The following is a 24,056-nucleotide window of genomic DNA, read 5'->3' as shown; positions in this document are numbered from 1 at the left end:
GTGTCATATGATTTTTTCATGATGGCTAAATATTTTTCATACCTTTCATTTTACGTTTTAAGCAAAAAGTTGAATGTTAATTTTTCTGTTTTAAAACAATTTAATATATCATTTTAAGTTTAAAATTTAACAAATAATAAATACTAATTGTAAAATATGCAAAATTCTCTATGAATAACTTATAATTAGTAATTAGTAATCTATACAAAAGTGTCAAATAAAGAAACAAGCTTCTAAATTCATATATATGCTTTAACATATTTTTAAATTAATATAATTATATTAAAAAAAGTTTTTAAAATTTATTATATATTCTATTTCAACAAATTTCTAAATTAATATAAATATGCAATCACCAAAATGCAAAATAGGAACATATCTAAACAAAAGAAAAAAAAGATAAAAATATCAACATAAACTACAAAATAGAAACATATCTTAAAAAGAAAAGAAAAAAATAAACATATCAACATAAACTAATATATATGTATCATATATATCATACATATTATGAGATCACATTTATGTATACTAAATAAAATACTAAAATACTAAGTTGTCTATAACAAATATTGATGGTTTAGTAATAAATTTACTTGTCACATTGATAATTATCTTTATACGGTCACAATTTTTTAACCCGTTCAAAAGTGCAAAAACGGCCAATACCGCCATCAAATGCCCCCGAGCTACCGAGATAGTTTTGTTTTATCCAACATAGGAAATGTTAACATTAGATTCTAAAACCCTTGTTTAATCTAATACGTGATAAACCCCCGATTTTATCTTTATTCTTCTATATTTCTTGCCTTTGCTTGGGCAGTGACGATCGTAGTCTTCCAATACTGCAGCAGAAATGGCGGCCAATTTGGCAAACCCTGGGTTGCTTTTAGACCAGCCATTCCTCCCCGCGAGGCCTCCGCAGCGAACCGGATCTTCCGCACAATTTAACGGCTCTTCTTATCCGGAAATTCGGATTTTACAGAGAAAACTATGCATGAAATTGAACGGATTCACAGCCAAAGTTGGAAGAAGGGATTTACATTGCAAAGCTCAAGCTCAAGATAGCGGCTTGTCGCGGAGAAGTGGTCAGATTTTCTTTTGCCAACTTTCCTGCCAAACTTACTTTTGCTATTAAAATTTCGAAGTAGCAGTTCGGAATCCCATGTTCTGGCTAGATGTTAGGCTTGTTATTTTCTTTCTTTGGGTTTATAGAATAGAGGGTAATAAGTTCACATTCATTTTATATTTAATTTATTTTTGATGTTGTATTCGGGGAGCCCTTCCTGTAGGGACTGCAGGAATTTTACATTTTTTGCTTGACGGACATCAACAAAAAAAAATCTCTTGCCTCATCAATGGTCCTAACGTACGAACGCTTAAACTTCTCCTTGGGCCCACTTCATATGGAACATTTGCTAACCGAGTTTTTTTAAAATTTTAAAATTTAAATGTTAGTTTAGTATCCAATGGATGTTAAGAGTCATCTTCTTTTATAACTTCCCTATAAGCAGTTTAGTATCCAATGGATGTTAAGAGTCATCTTCTTTTATAACTTCCCTATAAGCTGAACTCTTGCTTGGAACCATCTGTGTTAGTGGCTTCATAACTTGAATGTAGCTGCATTGCTTTTCCATATGTATGATGAAGTTATAAATCACCTCTCCCTTCAATCAACCTCTTCGGCTTCCATAGCCTTCTTTGCTTTGACCTTAATTCCATACGCAGCGAAAGTCAATGTTAGTCTCAGTGCCTTGGGTGATCTCTTCAGTTTCCGTAGTCTGCCTTGCTTTGATCTCTGTAACATTTGTAACAAGAGTTAAGTTTATTTTTCTCTCCCTTAAGCTAAATTCGTTAACTACTTAATTCTCTTTGTGTCAGACACAATTACATAACACGATTTAGGATCGTATTTCTCTCCTTTTAATTGATGAAGAGAACTACATTTTCTGGACCATTTCTGCCCAATGGATGTTAAGAGATCTTATTTTAATTAATTCCCTCTAAGCTGACTCTTGCTCGGGGGCATCTGTGTCTCTGGCTCCATGACTTGAATGTACCTTGCATTGTTTTTCTACATGTCTGATTAGGTTACTAGTCACCTTATCTCCCTTCAGTCAATCTCTTCGACTTCCTTACTCTATTTTGCTTTGACCTTAGTGTTAGTTTCACTGCCTTAGGTCGACCTCTTCAGTTTCCTTAGTCTACTTTGATTTGAACTCAATAACATTCGTAAAAAGAGAAATTTTTATTTTTCTTTCCCTCAAGTTGCACTCTTTAGCTACCTAATGCTCCCAAACTCAATTACATAAGTAAGAGGAATTAGGGCCGTATTTCTCATCTGTTAGTTGATGAAGTGAACACTGCATCTTCTGGACCATCCTGCCCAATAGACGTTAAGAGTCCCTTTAAGCTGAACTCTTGCTTGCGGTTATCTATGTTTGTGGTTCCATAACTTGAATGTACCTTGCATTGTTTTTCGACATATACAATCAGGTTAAAGTCACCTTCACCTTCTCTCCCTTCAGTCAACTTCTTCAACTTCCTTAGTTTTCTTTGCGTTGATCTAAATTACATGCATAACAAGAGTATATTAGTTTTACTGCCTTAGCTTGACCTCTTCAGTTTCCTCAATCTCCTTTGCTTCGAACTCAATGACATACATAATAAGAGTGAAGTTTATTTTTCTCTTCCTTAGTTTGACTCATTAGCTGCCAAATTCACCTTTGCTCTAAACTCAATTACTAACAAACAAGATTTAGAATCGTATTTCTTTCCTATTAGTCGACAAAGAGATTTGAGGGTACATGGATTTGAAATTGGGTTGTGTGCTTATGAGTCACCACCACAACATTATAACATGACATATTGGACTAGTGAGTCAAAGTGCTTATCAAATGTATTTACACATGTTGAAAGTCCATTGCCAAGAAGAGAAAATTGCAATGTGTAAGATGCTTTTAGGTCTTTCTTCTACAAATAATAACACAATACAGTATTACCTATCTGTAGTTTCACTCACAGGAATGTAGTGTGTGTATTCATCCACTTAGATGTGCATAACTACTTTTCATGTTATAAGTTAGCAATTTGAAGTCTCCTTGAGTGTCTATCAAGTGAATGAATGTAAAATAGCATTTGCATGTCTGAATATAGTTGTTTTTCAGTGACATGGTGGTAGAGCCTATCCGAGGCATTAAAGACTAGGAAAGAACCAATGCTGACAAAATGGGAAGTATTGAAGGGCTGTTTAAGTTCATTTTTTTTGTCTTTGGATACAATATGCAGCAGAAAATTAGATGGGAATGCTGCTTATGATCCATAATCTTCCCAGAACAGATCTTTATTTTCATACGTTGCATATTTTTCTGGAAAATTAATGAAACCCAATATATATGGGCTGAGGTGGTACCCATTCGTCAATTAATTATAGGATTCTAGTTTCATGTGTCTTAAGTTTATCAAATCCAGTTATTCCAAGATGGCATGTGGGATGTATATTATGTCTTTACCTAACAAATTTTATCAGTGGTCCATCAAAGCAATTCATTTTTTCATTGGCCCATAGATTGGTGCCTTATAGTAATTGGATGACATTTAATGCTTGTAATTGATAGTTACATTAGGGCTGTGTTGGAACAATCTTGCCATTGATCTCAAATTAATATTGGCCATTCATTGTGCTTGGAACAATTAGGCCTTCTCATTTGTAAAGGAGATTGTTGATGAAATTGTTGCTAATATTTTGCCAAAATTTCTCCTTATTGACTATTGTCTTTTCATGGTGAATACTTGTGAACTTTTGGAGTATTATACGGTTTCCTATTTTTTTGACTTAGTTTAGATTTGCTTGAGTTGAGTAAGAGTTAAAATAGTTGAAGTAAAGTAATTGGATGGTGAAGACCTTGTTGTTGTTGAAGAAACAATGAAACTAGTGTTCACAACTTTTGGCGTTCGTTGATTGCAAATAATAATATAAGATTAATTTGAATTTTGAACCTAATTCTAAGTATTTAACTTAGAGTTCTTAATGTTTATTGACTTGCATAGTACATGGTTTTGATGAGCAAAGTAGTTTGAAAAGCATACTTGCACCCAAACAAAATTGCACCCTCCTTGGTGTAGTTGATTTGCCAAAACAAGGATTAGTATGGTCTCACCATGACATCAACATTGTCTTGCATTAATAGGAGTAGAATTAGAAGTAGCTATATCTTTGAACCCTCATCTATTTGCACTTGATTTCAAACCATTGTTAGAGGTAGCTTGAAAAGCTCAATTGCTATACCTTCTGCATTCAAGAAGTTGATAAGTAGGAGATAATTTCCATAGCAAGTCAAATTGTGATATTGCTATCAGGTTTTAACTATGTGATTTTGAGTCAAACTCATTGACCCATGTTTCACGAGTAATGATTCAACATGAATCCATCTCTTGAGAATAAATGGAACACTTAGCACTCATTGGATCTAGGTGATGCTCACAGGGGTGAAGCACCGGAATTTCTCGAGAGGTCACCCATCCCAGTACTACTCCAGCCTGAGAGCGCTTAACTATAGAGTTTCCTCCATGGTTAAACTCAAAGCTTGCAACCCCATTTGCAAAACCTTCACCAAGTGTTGTGCCTTATGAACCATTCATTAGAAAGCCCCTTAAGCTCATCAATTGATAACTAGGAGATAATTTCCACAGCAAGTCAAATTGTGATATTGCTATTAGGATTTAACTGTGTGATTTTGAGTCAAACTCATTGACCCATGTTTCATGAGTAGTGATTCAACATGAATCCATCTCTCATGAGAATAAATGGAACACTTAGCACTCATTGGATCTAGGTGATGCTCACAGGGGTGAAGCATCGAGACTTCCCGGGAGGTCACCATCCCAATGCTACTCTAGCCTGAGTGCGCTTAACCCCTGTGAGCATCATCCCTGTAAAACATTCATTAAAATGTCCTCTTAACTTTAACACTCATTGATAATGCCCCTTGATTCAATCTTGACAAAATATCGTTAATCTTTACACTTTCTAAAAATGCTCGATACTTTTTAAGAATGTCCTTACTTTTGACACTCATTGAGAATGTCCCTAATCCTCGACAATCACTAAGAAACATAGACTAGGATATATGAAAACACAAAGCATGTACAAAATATATATACATTAGTGTATGAAGACATGAAGTATACACATTAATGCATGAAGACACGATGCAGACATAGAGCATACACATTTTAAAAGCTTTGGTGGATTCCTTCCTCTAGTTACAATTTTTGTCTTGTCGGAGTTGGTGGTGACTAACTCCTTGACATAGACCTGTATCATATGTTAGTACTCCAACCATGATAAGAATATTATTCAATCTTGTAAGTCATTAAAATATAGGATCCTAATTCCCAACTTAAGCCCTTCTTAAGGAGAGACTGTGATCAGATGCTTAGTTCATGGGGGAGTGCTTCCTGGGGCTCTAATTAATAGAACAACTCTCTCCACTAAGCACCATCTTCTCACAATAATTCTCTCTTTAAGACCTTATGGATAATCAATCTCGATATATCCATCCTTCCTAGGAGAGAGTTCTTTCTCATCCTAGACCTTATGGATACCCGCTTTGGGTGTATCCATCCTTCTTAGGAGAGGTAGTACTCATCCTAAGCCTTATGGATAACCATTTGGGTATATCCATCCTTGCATATGCATTTGTTTAATTATTTTCCAATTCTTCAGAGAATACTTGATTCTCTGCCTTACTTCCTTAAGAATATTCGTTTATAGAATATCTTGCGAAGTCCTTCAGAGAGGTTAGTTCTCTGCCTTAATTCCTGCTGGGAATTATTATTGTCGTCTTATTAGTGGCTACTTAGAGTAGTCTATTTCTTCCTTTCATTGACTGTAAGAAATCACTAAATTAGTGATTGGCCCTATATTTTTTTGACTGATATTCTTGTTGTGTCCTTTTTAATTTATCTGAATATTGTTGAACTATCTCTTCTTCTTACTTGACTCCTTTCCTTGATAAACTCATTTCTATTGATGTTTTTTATTCTTTTGTATATGCTGACGAAAACATGTTGTGTCTCATTTGATCTGAGATGAAAACAATGTAATAGATGCTCATCAATGTTGAACGAGTTATGTGTTCTTTATTTTACTTCTTCTTTCACATGTCTTTGATGAAAATTCTTATATGCTGATCATTGTATAAGATTCACCCTACAGGATGGCAAGATCATGCTCTGATTCAACTGTAATGTCCCCGGATGGATCTTTTTAAAACTATATGCCTTTATACTTAGATTTGGGTAGTAAGAGAATTCGTGCTAGTTAATCTGACACAATATCTCAAAATTTGCAATTTGACAGTCTTGATATAAGAAGTGGCAGTCTTTGAACCAATTACTAGTCTTGTATATATAAATGCACTGTCTGAATGATACTAGCTCTAGGGATCTTATATCTTGTACTCTTTGAAATTAATGATAGAGCAAAGTCTATTAAATGTGCAATATTTGTGTCTTGTCAGTTTAATATTTCTGCAGTTTCAAATGATGTAATAATGATTATGGATCCCACTGATTCTTTTAGAAGAGTATAGTGACATTGTGGGTATTTTCCTGAACAAAGCAATAACAATTAAACATTCAATAATAATCAGAGATAATTATCCTTTGTTGCCTTTGTTGCAAAATATATGTCTTTGTATTGGAAATGATCAGTAACAAATCCAAGTCGTCTATATATGCCTGCTGTAGCCTTAACTTTACTGGAGTCTACTTGCTGATATGATATGTGAAAGGCGGAATAAATTCCTCACCACCTTATAGTCTCTTCATAGTAACGATCTCTATATCTGTAGGTTATAATACTGATGGAGTGCTGGTTAGTGTTGACTGGGCAGAGTTGGTGGCGATACATTTCCTTCCTCTATAATATATCTTTTCTGCATTATTTGTCCTATGTTCTCTGCCGGCTATATATTCTCCAATGGATGCCATCATAATTTTATGTGGTTCCATGTTTAGTTCTTCTTTCCCAGCTGTACGACAAACTCATATAAATTACTTTATGTCTTCTATATCATATGTGTGTGTTTTGATTAAAGGATGATGTTGTCTGTTCTTCGTATCTCTATCTGAGAACATGTTGACTATATAATACCCTCTTCAATTTATTATGGTGCCCTTGATTTATTTATATTACTTTTCAGTCTTGTTATTGATTTTTTCCTGCAGGCTTGCCTCCGCTTCAGCCTCTCCAATCTGTATTTGATTGCTGAATAAGTATCGATTATATATATATCCTTCCATCTAGTTCCATGCCCCCACTTTTTGTCATCGACAACTTTGTAGATATGGTTACGTGTGGTGAGTTGCGACTTTGGTCGCATAGTCATTTTGTTCATTTGGTTATTAATGTTATACTCTTTTCGTTTATAAATTATAATTGTTATTGTTATCTTCTAATGTTTATTAGTAATATATTCTTTTGAGGCTTATATTTCAATTGTACAGTTTCAATTAACCATCAACTATTTGAAATATAAATTCTATTTATATATTTTATATTGGATTTAATTTTATAATTAATCATTATTAGATCCCTTTTTAAGTTTAAGATATATATGTCAATTATTGTATATATTTCTATAATTTAATTTTATCAATGTTATTATAATTATAATTGCGTTTATTTATTTAATTGTTTAATCTTATATATTTAATTCTATTATCATATAAATCGATCTCGGAAATGGGGACATTACAGTCCACCCTTCCCAAAATTGCTTGTCCTCAAGCAATTTAACATTTTCCCTTTGTGATTTGATTGGTGCACCTTACTATAGTCCTATCACAACAATTTAAATTTTGTTATTACATAATTGAAATATAAATTTGAAGGTCACAAGATTTAATTTAAATTACTAAGAATAAATTTTAAAAAGGAACTTATTTCAATTTGTTGTAGCACTTGTGATTCTCCCTTTGCTAGGTGTTGCTTTCGTTTTGGATAAGTAAGCCTTCAAGGATGTAGAGTCTTTGTCTTAATTCCTTTCTAAGAAGTAAAACGTTCATTAAAATGTCCTCTTAACTTTAACACTCACTCAGAATGCCCCTTGATCCAATCTTGTCAAAATATCGTTAATCTTTACACTTTCTAAAAATGTTCACGATGCTGGATACTCCTTAAGAATGTCCTTACTTTTGACACTCATTGAGAACGTCCCTAATCCTTGGCACTCACTAAGAAACATTGACTAGGATATATGAAAACACAAAGCATGTACAAAATATATATACATCAGTGTATGAAGACACGAAGTATACACATTAATGCATGAAGACACGATGTAGACACAGAGCGTACACATTGTAAAAGCTTTGGTGGATTCCTTCCTCTAATTACAATTTTTGTGTTGTCGAAGTTGATGGTGACTAGCTCCTTGACAGATAGATCTGTATCATATGTTAGTACTCCAACCATGATAAGAATGTTATTCAATCTTGTAAGTCATTAAAATATAGGATCCCAATTCCCAACTTAAGCCCTTCTTAAGGAGAGATTGTGATCAAATGCTTATTTCTTGGGGGAGTGCTTTTTGGGGCTCTAATTAATAGCATAACTCTCCACCAAGCACCATCATCTCACAATACTTCTCTCTTTAAGACCTTATGGATAATCAATCTCGATATATCCATCCTCCCTAGGAGAGAGTTCTTTCTCATCCTAGACCTTATGGATACATGCTCTTGGTGTATCCATCCTTCTTAGTAGAGGTAGTACTCATCCTAAGCCTTATGGATAAGTTATAACCATACGGGTATATCCATCCTTGCATATGCATTTGTTTAATTATTTTCCAGTTCTTCAGAGAATACTTGATTCTTTGCCCTACTTCCTTAAGAATATTCATTTATAGAATATCTTGCGAAGTCCTTCAGAGAGGTTAGTTCTCTGCCTTAATTCCTGCTGGGAATTATTGTTGTCGTCTTATTAGTGGCTACTTAGAGTAGTCTATTTCTTCCTTCCATTGATCTCAAAAGATTCCATGATGTGCAAGAATTTATCATTGACTGTAAGAAATCACTAAATTAGTGATTGGTCCTATATTTTTTTGACTGATATTCTTGTTGTGTCCTTTTTAATTTATCTGAATATTGTTGAACTATCACTTCTTCTTACTTTAATCCTTTCCTTGACAAACTCATTTCTATTGTATGTTTTTTTTTTCTTTCGTATATGTTGACGAAAACATGTTGTGTCTCATTTGATCTGAGATGAAAACAATGTAATAGATGCTGATCAATGTTGAGCGAGTTATGTGTTCTTTATTTTACTTCTTTCACATGTCTTTGATGACAATTCTTATATGCTGATCATTGTATAAGATTCACCCTACAGGATGGCAAGATCATGTTTTGATTCCACTGTAATGTCCCCAGATGGATCTTTTTAAAACTATATGCTTTTATACTTAGATTTGGGTAGTAAGAGAATTCGTTCTAGTTTATCCGACACAATATCTCAAAATTTGCAATTTGACAGTCTTGGTATAAGAAGTGGCAGTCTTTGAACCAAGTACTAGTCTTATATATATAAATGCACTGTCTGAATGATACTAGCTCTAGGAATCTTATATCTTGTTATGACAGACCAAAGTCTATTAAATGTGCAGTTTTTTTGTCTTGTCAGTTTAATATTTGTGCAGTTTCATGCAGTTTCAAATGATGTAATAATGATTATGGATCCCACTGATTCTTTTAGAAGAGTAGAGTGACATTGTGGGTATTTTCCTGAACAAAGCAATAATAATTAAACATTCAATAATAATAAGAGATAATTATCCTTTGTTGCCTGTGTTGGAAAATATGATGCCTTTGTACTGGGAATGATCAGAAACAAATCCAAGTCGTCTATATATGCCTGCTGTAGCGTTAACTTTACTGGAGTCTACTTGCCAATATGATCTGTGAAAGGTGGAATAAATTCCTCACTGCCTTATAGTCTCTTTGTATGCAATGATCTCTATATCTGTAGGTTATAATACTGATGGAATGCTGGTTAGTGTTGACTGGGCAGAGTTGGTGGCGATCGTTCTCCTTCCTCTGTAATATATCTATTCTCCATTATTTGTCCTATGTTCTCTGCCGGCTATATATTCTCCAATGGATGCCATCGTTTTTTTATGTGGTTCCATGTTTAGTTCTTCTTTCCCAGTTGTACGACAAACTCATATAAATTATGTTACATCTTCTATATCATATGCGTGTGTTCTGATTAAAGGACGATGTTGACCATCTGTTCTTCTTCGTATCTCTGTCTGAGAACATTTTGACTATGGAATACCCTCCTCAATTTATTATGGTGACCTTGATTTATATATATTACTTTTCACTCTGGTTATTGATTTTGCCCTGCAGACTTGCCTTCGCTTCTGCCTTTCCAATCTGTATTTGATTGCTGAATAAGTATCCATTATATATATATCCTTCCATCTGGTTCCATGCCTCCTCTATTTGTTATCGACCACTATATATATGGTCACGTGTGGTGAGTTGCGACTTTTGGTTGCCTAGTCATTTTGTTCATTTGGTTATTAATGTTATACTCTTTTCATTTTTAAATTATAATGTTTATTGTTATCTTCTAATGTTTATTAAAAATATATTCTTTTGAGGCTTATATTTGAATAGTACATTATCAATTAATCATCAACTATTAGAATTATAAATTCTATTTATTTCTTAGTATGGCAGGAAACTATGGCATTCAATGCAGTTTACCTTTTTAATTTGTTTATCCAATTAGAACAATTTATTATTCAAATACTTTTTGACATATAAAGTTTTCATAGTTATTGCATTAATAATAATTCAATACAAAATATTCATTGACATTTTGATTGGTTGTTTTCGCTACAGTAGGGAGTGCAACTTTTTCATCCAATCAGAATAGTTTATTATTCAATTAATTTTTGCAACTATAAAGTTTTATTATATATTATATTTAAACTAATTCACAAATATATATATTTATATTGACGTTTCATATGTTTGTCCAATTAGAATAGTTTATTATTTAATTACTTTTTGAAACTATAAAGTTTAAATGTATAGTATATTTAAACTAATTTACAAAAATATATTTATTGACAATTTGATTGGTTGTTTTGTATTGCAATAGGGCTTGCAATTTTTTGTACACAAAATACAACAAATTATTTTAGACTTTCAAAAACATGTTTTTTTTTCTAACAAAATCTCTAACACTTCTTTTAATTGTCAAACAACACTTTACATTAATATTATTTCTTTCTATTGAACTCAACAAAAATCAAAGCTACTATCCACAACACAAATCAAAACTACTAACCTACTATCGGCAGGATCTAGACGCATTGCGTCCTTGTGTTATAGTGGATTTAATTTTATTATTAATTATTATTAGATCCCTTTTAAGTTTGATATATATATATATATATATATATATATATATATATATATATGTCAATTGTTGTATATATTTCTATAAAATTATTTTATCAATGTTATTATAATAATAATTGTATTTATTTATTAATTGTTTAATCTTATATATTTAACTCTGTTATCATATAAATCGATCTCGAAAATGGGGTCATTAGAAAGGACATTTGTATAACATTCTTTGAATCTATTATTACACATTGTGACAATACAAGTACAATCAATATGTCTAAAAATCCAATTTTACATTCAAAAACTAAGCATATTGCAATTAAGTATCATTTCCTGAGAGAGGTCATTGAGAAGGAAATCAGATTGGAATATGTTAGAACTGTACCTTCTTAAAATGGAAGCACCCATCTTTTAAGACCTTTTAGCACCCGTCCCATAGTGACTTCCTGGACCATGGATGGGTTTGTGCTCAATGCATTCTTTCTCTTGTTTTCTTCCACGTTTCTCAAATTTGTCTGCACTCCCTCCGAGACTCTTGGAGTCCCTTTTTCTTCCCCTCGCAGAGAACAACTTGACCTCTTCTGGAAGAGGTTGACCTTAGGTCCACCTATTTCCCCAATGATTGCGAGGCTCGAGGCTTAAAATTGTCTTGGGGTTCCAAATATTAAATTCCCGCTTCTCGGTTGGCTTGTACTATTTGCTTGCCCAGAAATTAGTATTCATGGAGGTTTGGAGGCCTCGTTTTGCAATAATAAGAGATGCATATACACGCAAGCAAGCTACACTTGCACTTTGCAATCAAGCAATCCAAGAGTTCAAGGCATTCAAGCATTTAAACATTCAAGGGAAGGAATTTTCATTAAGCACTGAAGAATTCCTTGTGGGCATTTCCTCTTCAAGATCTACCATATTGTTTGCCGTAAAGGGAGGTGATATACAGTGAGGCATTCATCATCTTCTTCATTGATGCACATTTACATCCTTGGCTCCATAATGTGGTTTTGGTAGATCCATTACAATTGTGGAGATATCCTACTTCTACGTACCGAATTCAACATCTACAACGTACAAGGAGGCAAAATCCTTATTGACAAAGGTTTTTACAAACAAGGAGCAAGATAGGGAATTTGTGTTTGCAGATCTGGAAATAACTCTCCAAAAGCTTTCAGACGGATTTAGGTCGACCTAGCTACAGTGTCCTGGGAAGACAGTGACTCTGTGGAAAACCTTCTAGAAGGATTTCCACCAAGTTGACCTATTCTCTGAACCTTGATTGGAAAAAAGCTTTCTGCATTTTTCATTTTCTTTAGAAATCTATAGTCAGATTTTCAGTCTGCAGGTCCAGATCCACACTTTTTAAAGCAAAAACACATTTTCCTCCACATATTTCAATGTGACTTAATTCTCTTACATTTCCATTCATAATTTTAGCGGTATCTTAATTGGGCTGATTGTATACACTTGACATCTAGATTTACATTATTTAGTTAAGTAGTTCAATTTTGCATACACATTATCACACACGGGATACAAAGTATTTCGTTGTATTGCATTCCTTTCCACAATTCAAATTTAGCATTGGCATCCCTTCCTTCATTTCGGTCTTGCAAATCCAATTTGGAATTAAGAAGGAATCGTACTTGTAGATTCTCCTCCCCACACACATATTTGAATGTTTTATTCCAATAAAGTGGAGGTCTACATCCTATTTAAGTGCTTCCATTTTTGCGCTAAACAAGCACAAAAGAATAGGTAGTAGATATACTCACTAAACCATTGGCTAAAGTTACTTTTCAGTACCTTAGAGTTATGTTTGGGGTAATGGCTCCACGTTGTGTAGAGTAATTGATGCAGATATGCATTAGTCTACTGTATTCAGAGCATATTTAATCATCTGGGCGTGATGCTTAGTATTGCCCCTTAGGGGGAGTGGTTGCATTATGCAAAGCTAATCCTAGAGCTCTTATGTAATGGTTTTTGGCATGATAGTGTTTGTTGGCACTTGGCATCTTTGGTTGCAGATTAGCTTTATCCAATGCAGGTATTTTGATGAAGATCATAATCAAAGGGGGAGAAAACTTTAGAACGGGAGGAGATTAGAGATATTTTGATATTTGGCATATAGACACCTTTGCCATTGATGCCAAAGGGGGAGAAGATAAATGAAAAAAATTTCATCAGGAAAGGTATACGTAGGAAAGTAAAAGAAATAATCTAGGAAGGTATATGCACATGTGGAGACTATATATGTTGAAGATATTCAGGAAATTGTATTCTATTGTTTGCTTTTTGGATTGATGGGTTTTTACCATATGTTGCCATCAATTCCAAAGGGGGAGATTGGTAGGGATTGAGATCTTTGTTGGTACTTGGATGAGTTGTTGAGATGTTGTATTGATGACTAGTTTTGTCATTGATGACAACATATGTTCTCATGTTCATGACAGACAGATTTTGTATATTGTAGGTGATTTATTAGTTCAACGAAGTTAGTATTTGAGACAATTATTCATGTGAGCTTACATGTGTGCAACAAAATGAGTATAGATACCATATCGATGTTCGCTATGCTTTACATGAAGGTTTGGTTAAGTTACAAATTGATTGGTGAAGATTGGTGGTAGATCATTGTATAGGAAACATTGATAGAGATGGTTGTAGAGATTTTGTTTATATCTTTTTGGCGAATAAGAATTAACCACAACAAGCTTAGAAGGTGATAGAAAACATGCTCGTGCACGTATGTTTGTGATTGGAAAGCATTTGGTTTATTTTGGAAAGGTCACTAGTGCAAAACGTGTGGTATATTTTACTGATAGCGACTGTGTTGAGCAAGTGTGTGTTTTATCATTGCAAAATGTAATATCTTTGTTGTAAAATGTGGGAAATTTATTGTAATGATTGTAATAATGATTACGAAGGTGTGTATGCCTTTGTATGGTCCTATGTAATTAATTGTACATTGGGGAAGCTTTAACACAACGACTTAATCAATTATTTGTAAGGGTATAAACGAAAGTTGTTTTCCTTGGTTGATTATTATCATGCATAGGATATGTGGTATGCCTAGATACATATGATGCAAGCTTTCATGTGGGATGATCAGAGCAAAGTAGAGTTGATCTTGGTTGATTGAAGTGGACTTTAATGGAATTGTTTTGGCAAGTAAGTTGCAGATTAGTCAATTCATGTAAATGGATATGTCATCCTAAAAGTATTATCTTTCACACTTGTTGGAGCATTTAGGTAGTGGGTCTATTTCTTCTTATCAACCTTTAATAGGGTTAGAACCTTCTAACAAGGGTTCAAGGTCTTCTAACAAGGATTTGCCCTTTAATAGGGACTATTGTACTAAATGATCTGTATTTGACTTTTAATAGGGTCACATCCTTTCATAAGGCATTTATATATTAGTACATTATCTTGTGGGTGCTATCCCAACTGGATCTTTCCCTCTGATCAAGGGTTTCCCTAGTTAACAAATCATTGTGTTATGGTGTATGGTTTCTTATTGTTGTGCATTATTCTTTTATTTATTGGTTGTTGGAGATCAGATTTTTAAGTTTTGATTTAAGTATATTTACTCACAAATGATTTACGTCCCCAGTTGTAAGTGGACTTTACTTCTTAACAATAAGGGTAGGCGAAATGGACTATGAAGTCGTTGGAAAGTATTGGAATTTATGCGTAGGGTTTCTAGTATTGTATTTTTGTACTTTAGTAGCAATTTTATGTACATTTTGTGGCTTTTGTTTGTTACATGTAGATGTTGTTCTTGATATGGTAGGGTGATGGCCTCTTGATAGTATCCTTGATAAAGGTATTCCAAATGTTAGAAATTTTCATGGTTGAAGAAGTCACTTGGGATTTTTACTCCTATAATTTACACAGAGAGGTGATAGAAATGAGTTTAGCTGTGTTGTTACAACTACCAAAAGTTGAGTTATTGAAAGAGAAGACAATAGAACTATTGCTTTTGGATTTGCAAGATTTGATAGGCCACACTTTCTGGTTCATGATGTAAGGTTTGATGGTTGTAATAGCTTTTAACTAAGAATAAATGTTTCTTGCTTATTATAGTGAGTGATTTAATGGTGTTAATAATATTTTCATTTATTATTAGGAATGTTATGCGATTGTGTAGATGTTGAAGAAATAGATACATTACTTTTTGTCCACATGATTTATTTTGCTATACTAATTGTGAAGTGCTAAATATCATAGTTACTCATACTAGCAATTTATTCGTGATAAGTGAGCTTATAGCAATAAAGTCTAGATGGTGATAAATTCCAATAGTTTATCGCCAATAAGTTGCCAACTTATCGCCTATAAATTGTTGATAAAAGCACTTCAAATATCGCTTATAATCACATGATAGGGCATTAATGACAAAGGAAAAGCTGATTATGCATATTGTGAGTTCTATGTTGATGTTTGGGCAAAACAAATAAGTTTTCAAGGTGATTTGCTGTGATCTAGACTGATGTTTAGTTGATTTGAAGAGGTTTTTGTAGCAGAATCAGATTCAGAGGTAAATTTTCAAATTTTATTTTCTATTTTTTCAAAATCATTTTATGATCTCTTTGTTGACTTTAGATTGATAGATGCTCTATGATAGCATTTCTGAAGCATTTCAAATTTTACTAAAACATAATTGACAAGATTTAACATCAATTTTCTTTTTCTTCAGATTTTTCATTGTTTTCTCAAGAATCTCATCTTTTCCTAAGTATTTAAAACTCTTAACACCTTTTCTTATTTTTTTTTCAAGTTTCAAGTATGTTGCGAACAAGGAAAGTAGAGCAAACACCAACTGGTCCACTTGATTTGGACGAGAAAGATCTTTATTGTGATTGGACATCATAGGAGCAGCCTCCATTGTTTACAGAGAATGAGATCTACGATTTGGAGGGGTAGACTATGAACTAGTGTAGATTAATGGTGGGATTGGATGACATTCAAGAGGGTGAGGAGGATGAGAAGGTTGAGGAGTCATTACCAGTATTGGCACCATCTACATCCAGGATGGAGTTTGAGTCTCAACCAATTCTGCAGATGGAGGAGGCACAACCATTGTGGGCTTCTAGGACTAGACCCCCTACCCCTCTAGTAGTTTTTACTAGAGTTGCTGGGAGGGAAATAAGAAGATGTAGACTATTTTGATGTTGTACATGTATTTACTTATAGTTTTACAAAGACTATTTGCTATTTATAGTTAGTTTCAAAGTTTAGAGAATTAGGCTATGGCCGCCACCAATCATCAACATTCCATATGAGGATTTTGTACCCTATTTGGATTTAAATCTAAACTCAACTTGTTTGTTTTGTTTACTTATTCTGACTCATTAGATCCATCTCCTTAATGAATTTTTTTTTATAAAATGCATTTCTAATTAAATTTAAGCAACTTTTTAAGTTGTCTTTTTTTTTTTGATAAGTTGATGATTAATCTCTGTTTTTTTGCGGTTTTCTTGGGGCACTTGGCAATAAGTTGCCGAGAACGATATTTTCAACTATGAAATTCTGAGTAGCAAAAGTAATCTAAGTCGAAGACATGTCTAATGGGTTGAATTCCTGTTAAAGTACATGAGTGGTAAGATCAATAGAGTAATTGACGTGTTTAGAAAGAGGCATAATTATCAATTTAAGTAAGAGTTGAAGTGGTGGGTTGCGATACAATGAAGAATTTGTTTGAGAATGATGTTGATGTTGTCGAGTGGAAAGCATGCAAAGTATTGGTAAGTATGGATAGGATAATGGGATGATTTTTAATTATAAGATAATTTATTGGTGACAAGCAACAAATTGTGTATTCCTAAGAATTCTGTGATAGAGAATCATATTTGTGGATTTGTTGGCCATTTTGGTATTAATAGAACAATAGCCTTGGGAAGTGAAATATTATTATTGGCGTACATCATATGTAGATGTTAAGAAACTTGTTCGAAGCTGTGGATTACTTATTCTTCAGAACCCATGGGACAAAGTTATTATGGATTTTGCATCAGATTTGCGAAGAACAGGATATTTAATTTCCTGTAAAAAAAATTAATGATGCTGTGCATATAGCTGATTTATTCTTAAGAGAATCTTTGAGATTGCATGGATTACCTAATTGCTTACATTGATAGACAATTTACTGGACCATATTTTATTTAGGCAGTGGAAGCTCTCAGGTTGAGAATATGCTGTTGTCTTGCTAGTTATGGTTGGATGCTTGACAGAGGCAGCCATGTGCTCCCAAAATCCATCCCTTATTATGTTGTGCAGTAGTGACTCCAAGCTTTTTGCTACGATGTATGGTCAATGTCTCCTTTCAGCCGTCATATCCTATTATTTTGTTTTTGCAGACAGATATTACCTCAGCTTGTTGTTGTGATGTAAACCTGTTTCATGACTCTCATTTCTATTTTAACTGCATGCTCAAACAACCTCTCTGCTTGGCCTAATGAGGTGTTAACTGTTAGAACTTATGATATAAATTTAATTTAAAATGGTACTTTTAGCCCGCAGACTCTTGTATGTTTGTCACATATTTGGTTAACATAATTGTTTTTGTTTAAGCAAAAAAAATTACAAATACAAAATGTCTACAACACATGATGAATATATTAAGATTCAGGGTGGTTAGGGAATTGAACAATGCCCAACATATATGTTCAATATATTCCTGATTTCTTAGGTGTTTTAATAAGCACAGAGTAGTATTTATTGATTTCAAAGTAATATCTGGGAAAGTTTTTCCTTTGATTTTTGCACTACAAAATGAGTGGAACTGAATTAACTTTTTATTTTCTCAGTACATGTTTTAAATGTACGCACTAAATATTGTACAGAATAATATGCAGACGAATGCTGAAGTACACACGAGAGAGTGAATGCTAATGGGTTATAAGCTGTGTACTTATTCTATTGGAATTTAGTGTTTTGTATTACAGATGCTGCAAACAATAAATTATTGGGCCTGTTCTAGATGCTTTTAGTTTTTGTTTTCTCTGATGGAAAGCATTGTGGCTGCATTAACCAAATTTTCATTATCTGAACTTTCTAGTGTTTAATGATGTTACTTGGACTTTTCATGTATAAGCTATCTTTAATGATAGAATTCCTCAATCACCAAGAGATTGAGGGAAACTCCATTATGGTCTCAAATTTATTTAATCAATTATTCTATCTGAGGATTCCCTGAGGGCCATTGATTGTATTGTAGCTTTGCTAAATATAGGTTATTTCTGTCATTAGGATTGGATCAATCAAAGGTGCAGCTTCTTCTAGCTTCAATATCAAATTCTGGTGCACAGACATCTTCTGTTGGGTCAAGTCCTAATCCTCAATATATTCCACCTCCGCCAACATTAGTGTAAGGGAATTGGGTACCCATCTTGGCAAAATGTCAAAATACATTTTTTTGTTCATATTTGTGAGCTACAGAGTGTTGATTATCTAGGAGGTTAATGCATGCATTTGATTCCTTTCTCCTACATATTCAACATGGCTCATTTTATCATGTATTGCTGCTAATTGTTTGATTTCAGAGGGTCCCCGCTTTTATGGATAGGAATTGGAGTGGGGATATCTGCTCTATTCTCTTGGGTGAGTTGATCAAGATACACAATGCTGAACTTGCAAAGTTTTGTGCTTTAGTGAAAGTCTAAACTATTTTATTTGATTTTATCAATGTCATTGTACTGTTTTAAGCCACACCTTTTACTATTAGCTTACAAATGTCTCATGGCTGATTTTTGTCAGGTAGCAAACAGCTTAAAGGTCAGGTTACTATCTTATTTAAATTTTTGTTGTTCTGAGTAAGTAGCTGTTTGTTTTCCTTGATTTGCATTATGGCTCATATAACATGTATATTTCTGAGGTTACCACTTACTGGTTTCATAGCTTGCCCAGAAGGAGAATATGTACTCTACAACTGCAAGCAAATTACCATTCATTGCATTGCACAAAAGGTAGAATGAAATGTTAGCCATTTCTCTAGGGTTGCTTCATTAGGGAGAGTAAATTATTTTATTTCTTTATCTTCATATTATCTTTTTTGATGTACATTTATTGGCTTCGCATTTTACATGCTTAAGCCTTGCCTTAGAGTAATATTCTCTTTATCAAACCTTCAATCCTTTTCTTGTTGCTTATACCATGTGAGCTAAAGTTTACTCTTCGACATTTGCATTGCTCCAGAAAAAGGCCTTTAAAGCTTAGTAGGCAAGCTCATTTGAGGCTTTGCCAAAGAATGTTGATGTGAGTAGGCTGCAACATCTTGAATGTAGCTATCCAGAATTCGAATAAGTAATTTTTCTGGAGTTCTTCAATTAATTCTGTTATTTGGATTTCTATTTTTAGTTCCCTATGTTTTTTGATAGTATTTTGGAAAATGATCCATCTAGAGAAACAACACGGGAATTGAGAAGATAATATATTAGTATGTGAAAGGGAAGGATACTGAAAGGAAGACATTTTGGAGTATGTCATAAATTGTGGTGTTGAAATCTTTCCAAAAGATTGAAAATTTCCTCACTATGAAGAAATCTCCAAAAGGAAAAGTGGAATAAGAAATGGAAATTGTTGAAAATTCTAGGAACACTAGTAAGAATCTAAACATCTCTGTTCTCTTTGTGGTTGATGCCTTTCATCTCTTTGGTTGGGTATCATTGTGAGAAGAAAATTATGGCCCTTGCACAGGAGGAGCAGGGTTGTTGAACACCTTTGGATGTTGAGAGGTGGGGGTGTGGGGAAGGGAGCATGAATCAGCTTGCACAAAAACTAAACTTATTCTGCCATACACCTTTAAAAATTAACTTTAGTCCAAGTAACCATCAGTGAATGATATTGCAATTTTGACACATCTGCACATACAGAAAACTTATGTGTAAAACCCAATATAGAAAAAACCATGGTGAGAATCTACTTACTACATTGTTAATTGTTTACAATATTTGTTAATATGATTAACTGCCATGGAAGTACACTACTCCTTGATGAAGGATTTGCAGGCTAAAACACCCTGCCTTAGAGCAGGATTAATATCTGCACAAGTTACCAAAAGAGAATGCAATCTTTCAGCAGGTACAAGGAAATGATGAAAATATATATGATCTCTTGATTGAACTGTGTAACAACTCTATCAAATCCACACTCTTCTTCCTCTGCTCTTTCTTATTTGCATTACTTTGCTTTCCATTCGATCCAGTCATCCTTTTGCCCTGTAAGATTTGGCTGAAAAGCCTACCCAAGATACAAATGAATATAGAAAGCAAATAGAGAAATCAGATATCAGCAAGAATAAACTGTATTCTGCTCAAGAGAATGCAAAGCTTTCAGTAGGCTTGAGAAGTGAGATCACAAAGGGAAGACCTTGGTTATATAGGCCAAGGGAAGAGATAAGATACTGCAATATAATGACAAGTGTCTCAATATTATGAAAACGAGGCATAAAGTGGATAAATATCATAAGATTGTGACGAGTGCCTTATTCTTTATGATGTGACACAGAAAGTGGTAAATATCTCATTTGGGCCCTATGTAAACTTAAGTAGCTAGTGCCTGTACTGAGAACAGGTACAAGGGTATAGCCGATAGTTGCATGAGGTCAACTATTCTGAAAATATGTCAACACGTTGCCATAGATGATAAGCTCATATTCGTTTTGTTACAATAGTACTCTTGATGGCTTCATAGTCCACAATGGTATCCATCTCCCCTTGATAAGCAAACTAGGATAGAAATGCCCAACATGACCTCCTGTACTATCCTAAACATCTATTAACATTCCTTTCAGAAATAAAATAATGCATTCACGTTATTGATATTTACATGTGAATTGCATATAAATAATAACAATTTAGTATCTATAGCAATATTGATTTTGGATTTGGTCATTCTAATCAAGTTGAAGAAAATAGATTTAAATTGACGAAGCTATGGAATTTTATGGTTGTTGACTAGAAGCTCTGTTGTTAGAGCTTGATCTACTCCATGAGTATTTGATAGCCCATAAACAATTTCTGTTTGAAATGTTTTGGTTGTCCTTTTGTGGCCAAATATGGCATCGCTTATTCTTACTTCTGCTTTAAAAATCTGATGTTAAATGGGAATTCTCGCTGATAAGGCAGGTAAACTGTTTGACAGATTGCCTCAAAGAACTTGTAGTGTGCCCTTGCCTTGCTAAGTTTGATAGCTGGTGTTGCTTTTGTTACATAGTTTCCATCAATGCAAGTTTTTTTCCCTTCATATTTGGAATTCCATTTTCCACCTGTGAATTGTATAGAGCACCGGAGAAACAGGGGACCTGAAACCATTGCAATTGATCTCATATATCTTAATGCCTTCTTTATAATTCTACTTACGTATATTTTGGACTAGAAATAATCTTGTCTTCTTTATAATTAAGGACAACTAGGCTAAGCGAACAACTATTAAGGACAACTAGGCTAAGCGAACAACTAGTGACAATCAATTTAGATGATGGTAGCAAAGATGTCTACAACTTGAAGATTAGATGTGGTGTAGTAAAATATTTACCATATCTTTCAAATAGTTTGATAGTGCTCTAGAAACTAGGACCCATAAAATGTATTAATATGCCCATCATATATATATCCGATCACAAAATTTCAAAACATCATTTTCTTTAAAAAGATGAGAGAGATTTTGGATCGATCACCTTAAATGCAAATGAATGTAGTTGTATATGGAATAAATTTGCTACAAATTAAATAAGACAATTAAGCATAAAATTATCAAAGTTCTAAATGAACAAGTCCAAATAAGATGTAGCTGGTATAATGTGGTTTAATCAAATTTTTGAAATGCAATCTATGCTGCCAAAAATTACAAATAAGAAACTGAACACACACACACAGACATAGACACAGACAAATAGACAGACACACACACATGCGCACGCGCACACACACACTCGTGCACGCGCACACGCGCACACCCACGCACACACACATGCTCGTGCGCGCTCGCGCACACACACGCAGGCACACATAGACACACACAGACAAACACACATAGACACACATGCACACCTGCACACACCTATGCATACACGCATACCCATGCACACACACACGCACACCCGAGCACACAGACACGCGCACACACACGCACACACGCCCACACGCACACACAGCCATACGCGCACGCACACACACTTGCACATGTACACACACCCGCACACATGTGCACATGCACATGGACACGTGCGCGCACGCGCACGCGCACACAAACACATGCATGCACCCGCACGCACGCGCACACGCGCACACATGTGCACACACACATGCGCATCCATACACACAACCACACACACACGCCCACACACACCCACAGACACCCACACGCACACACACCTGCACGCACGCACACCTGCACACGCGCACGCACGCACGCACTCGCACGCATGCGGACACGCGCACACACACGCACATGCATAATTGTGTTCGTGTTTATAGAAATAACCCAAAGTTTCACCAACAACTACAAGAATGATTTCTCACACACACATACACACACATATTTGTGTTCGTGTGTAAAGAAATAACCCCAAGTTTTACCAACAACTAGAAGAATGATTATGCAAAAGCTGAGTTTTCTTCTTTAATTTGTCTCTGCACTACTAAGCTTCTCTTTTTCAAAGTGCCACATTTCACGACCGTTCGAGCTATCATTGATGCCATAAGGCATGGGAAAAGAATTCATGCGATTGTTTTGGGAATTTGAATTGGGTGTCGATGGACAACATTGATTCAGTCCATCTCTGTGAGATCTACTTCTTCTGCCGTTAAGCACTTCTAGATCACAACCATTGGTGTGAATTTTGATGACCTAGAAGACAATGGAAGAGGGCTTATAGAGTTTGCTAAATCTTTGGAAATTCCATTTTCGTACTGCCCAATAAAGATCACAAAGTCGGAGGAGATTAAGGAAACTTTATTCAATGTTGAAGCATGCGAGTTCTTGGCCATGAATGCTTCAACTATTTTTAGAACTTTTTTATATGAACCTACTCTTCTTGGAAATACTATTGACTTAATTAGGAAACTAAATCCCCAGATTATGGTGATTTTGGAGATAGAAGGGCAGCATAATTCTCTTGTTTTCTTTGACCAGTTCATTTAAGTGCTCTTATTTTACAGCGCTTGTAACATACCATTTTCAGTAAGCTGAAAGTAAAGAACATATTCTAAGATTATAACCGAATATCATATCGGAATGACATGAAGTAATTTAGAAACAATACATCATACATAAATGAAACTATTTATGAATTTATTATACAAGCTATAAAATCAAATTTAAGCAACGACTATATCTATTTCATATGAAAGACAACTAAATTAACTTCCATAACTGACTTCTACGATTACATTTTGAAAGAAACAAATCAATTTAACCATATTTACAACTGTACATTTCAAAGTAATATAAGGTACGCACAAGTCAAAGATTTAGAATTCATACATGAATTTAAATATCTGTCAATGTGTTGTGCAAGCCTCGTCATCTGGTGAAGAGGAGAAGCATTGACATAGGCTTAACCTCCCAGCTATGAACCTTAGCATATCCCCACACAATCTCTTATGAGAAAGGTTGTCCCTACC

At 34.2% G+C, this 24,056-nt stretch overlaps 1 protein-coding gene across 1 annotated transcript in view; it reads left to right on the top strand.

Moving 5' to 3' along the window:
- The first annotated feature begins 724 nt into the window (after window positions 1-724).
- TIC40 (hydroxyproline-rich glycoprotein family protein) overlaps window positions 725-24,056 on the top strand; it is a 156,197-nt gene continuing 132,865 nt past the window's right edge. The window contains exons 1-4 of the mRNA XM_089821947.1: window positions 725-1,088; window positions 18,682-18,799; window positions 18,975-19,032; window positions 19,189-19,206. Of these exons, the coding sequence (XP_089678073.1) occupies window positions 857-1,088; window positions 18,682-18,799; window positions 18,975-19,032; window positions 19,189-19,206 (426 nt within the window). The 5' untranslated portion in view covers window positions 725-856. The remainder of the gene's footprint in view (window positions 1,089-18,681; window positions 18,800-18,974; window positions 19,033-19,188; window positions 19,207-24,056) is intronic.

Source organism: Cupressus sempervirens, chromosome 3 (genome assembly GCF_028749045.1).
Source record: "Cupressus sempervirens isolate cs-2001-9-10 chromosome 3, ASM2874904v1, whole genome shotgun sequence".
Classification (NCBI taxonomy): Eukaryota; Viridiplantae; Streptophyta; class Pinopsida; order Cupressales; family Cupressaceae; genus Cupressus; species Cupressus sempervirens.
The sequence above is the reverse complement of the archived record's forward strand: the minus strand, read 5'-3'. Positions and strand labels throughout refer to the sequence as shown.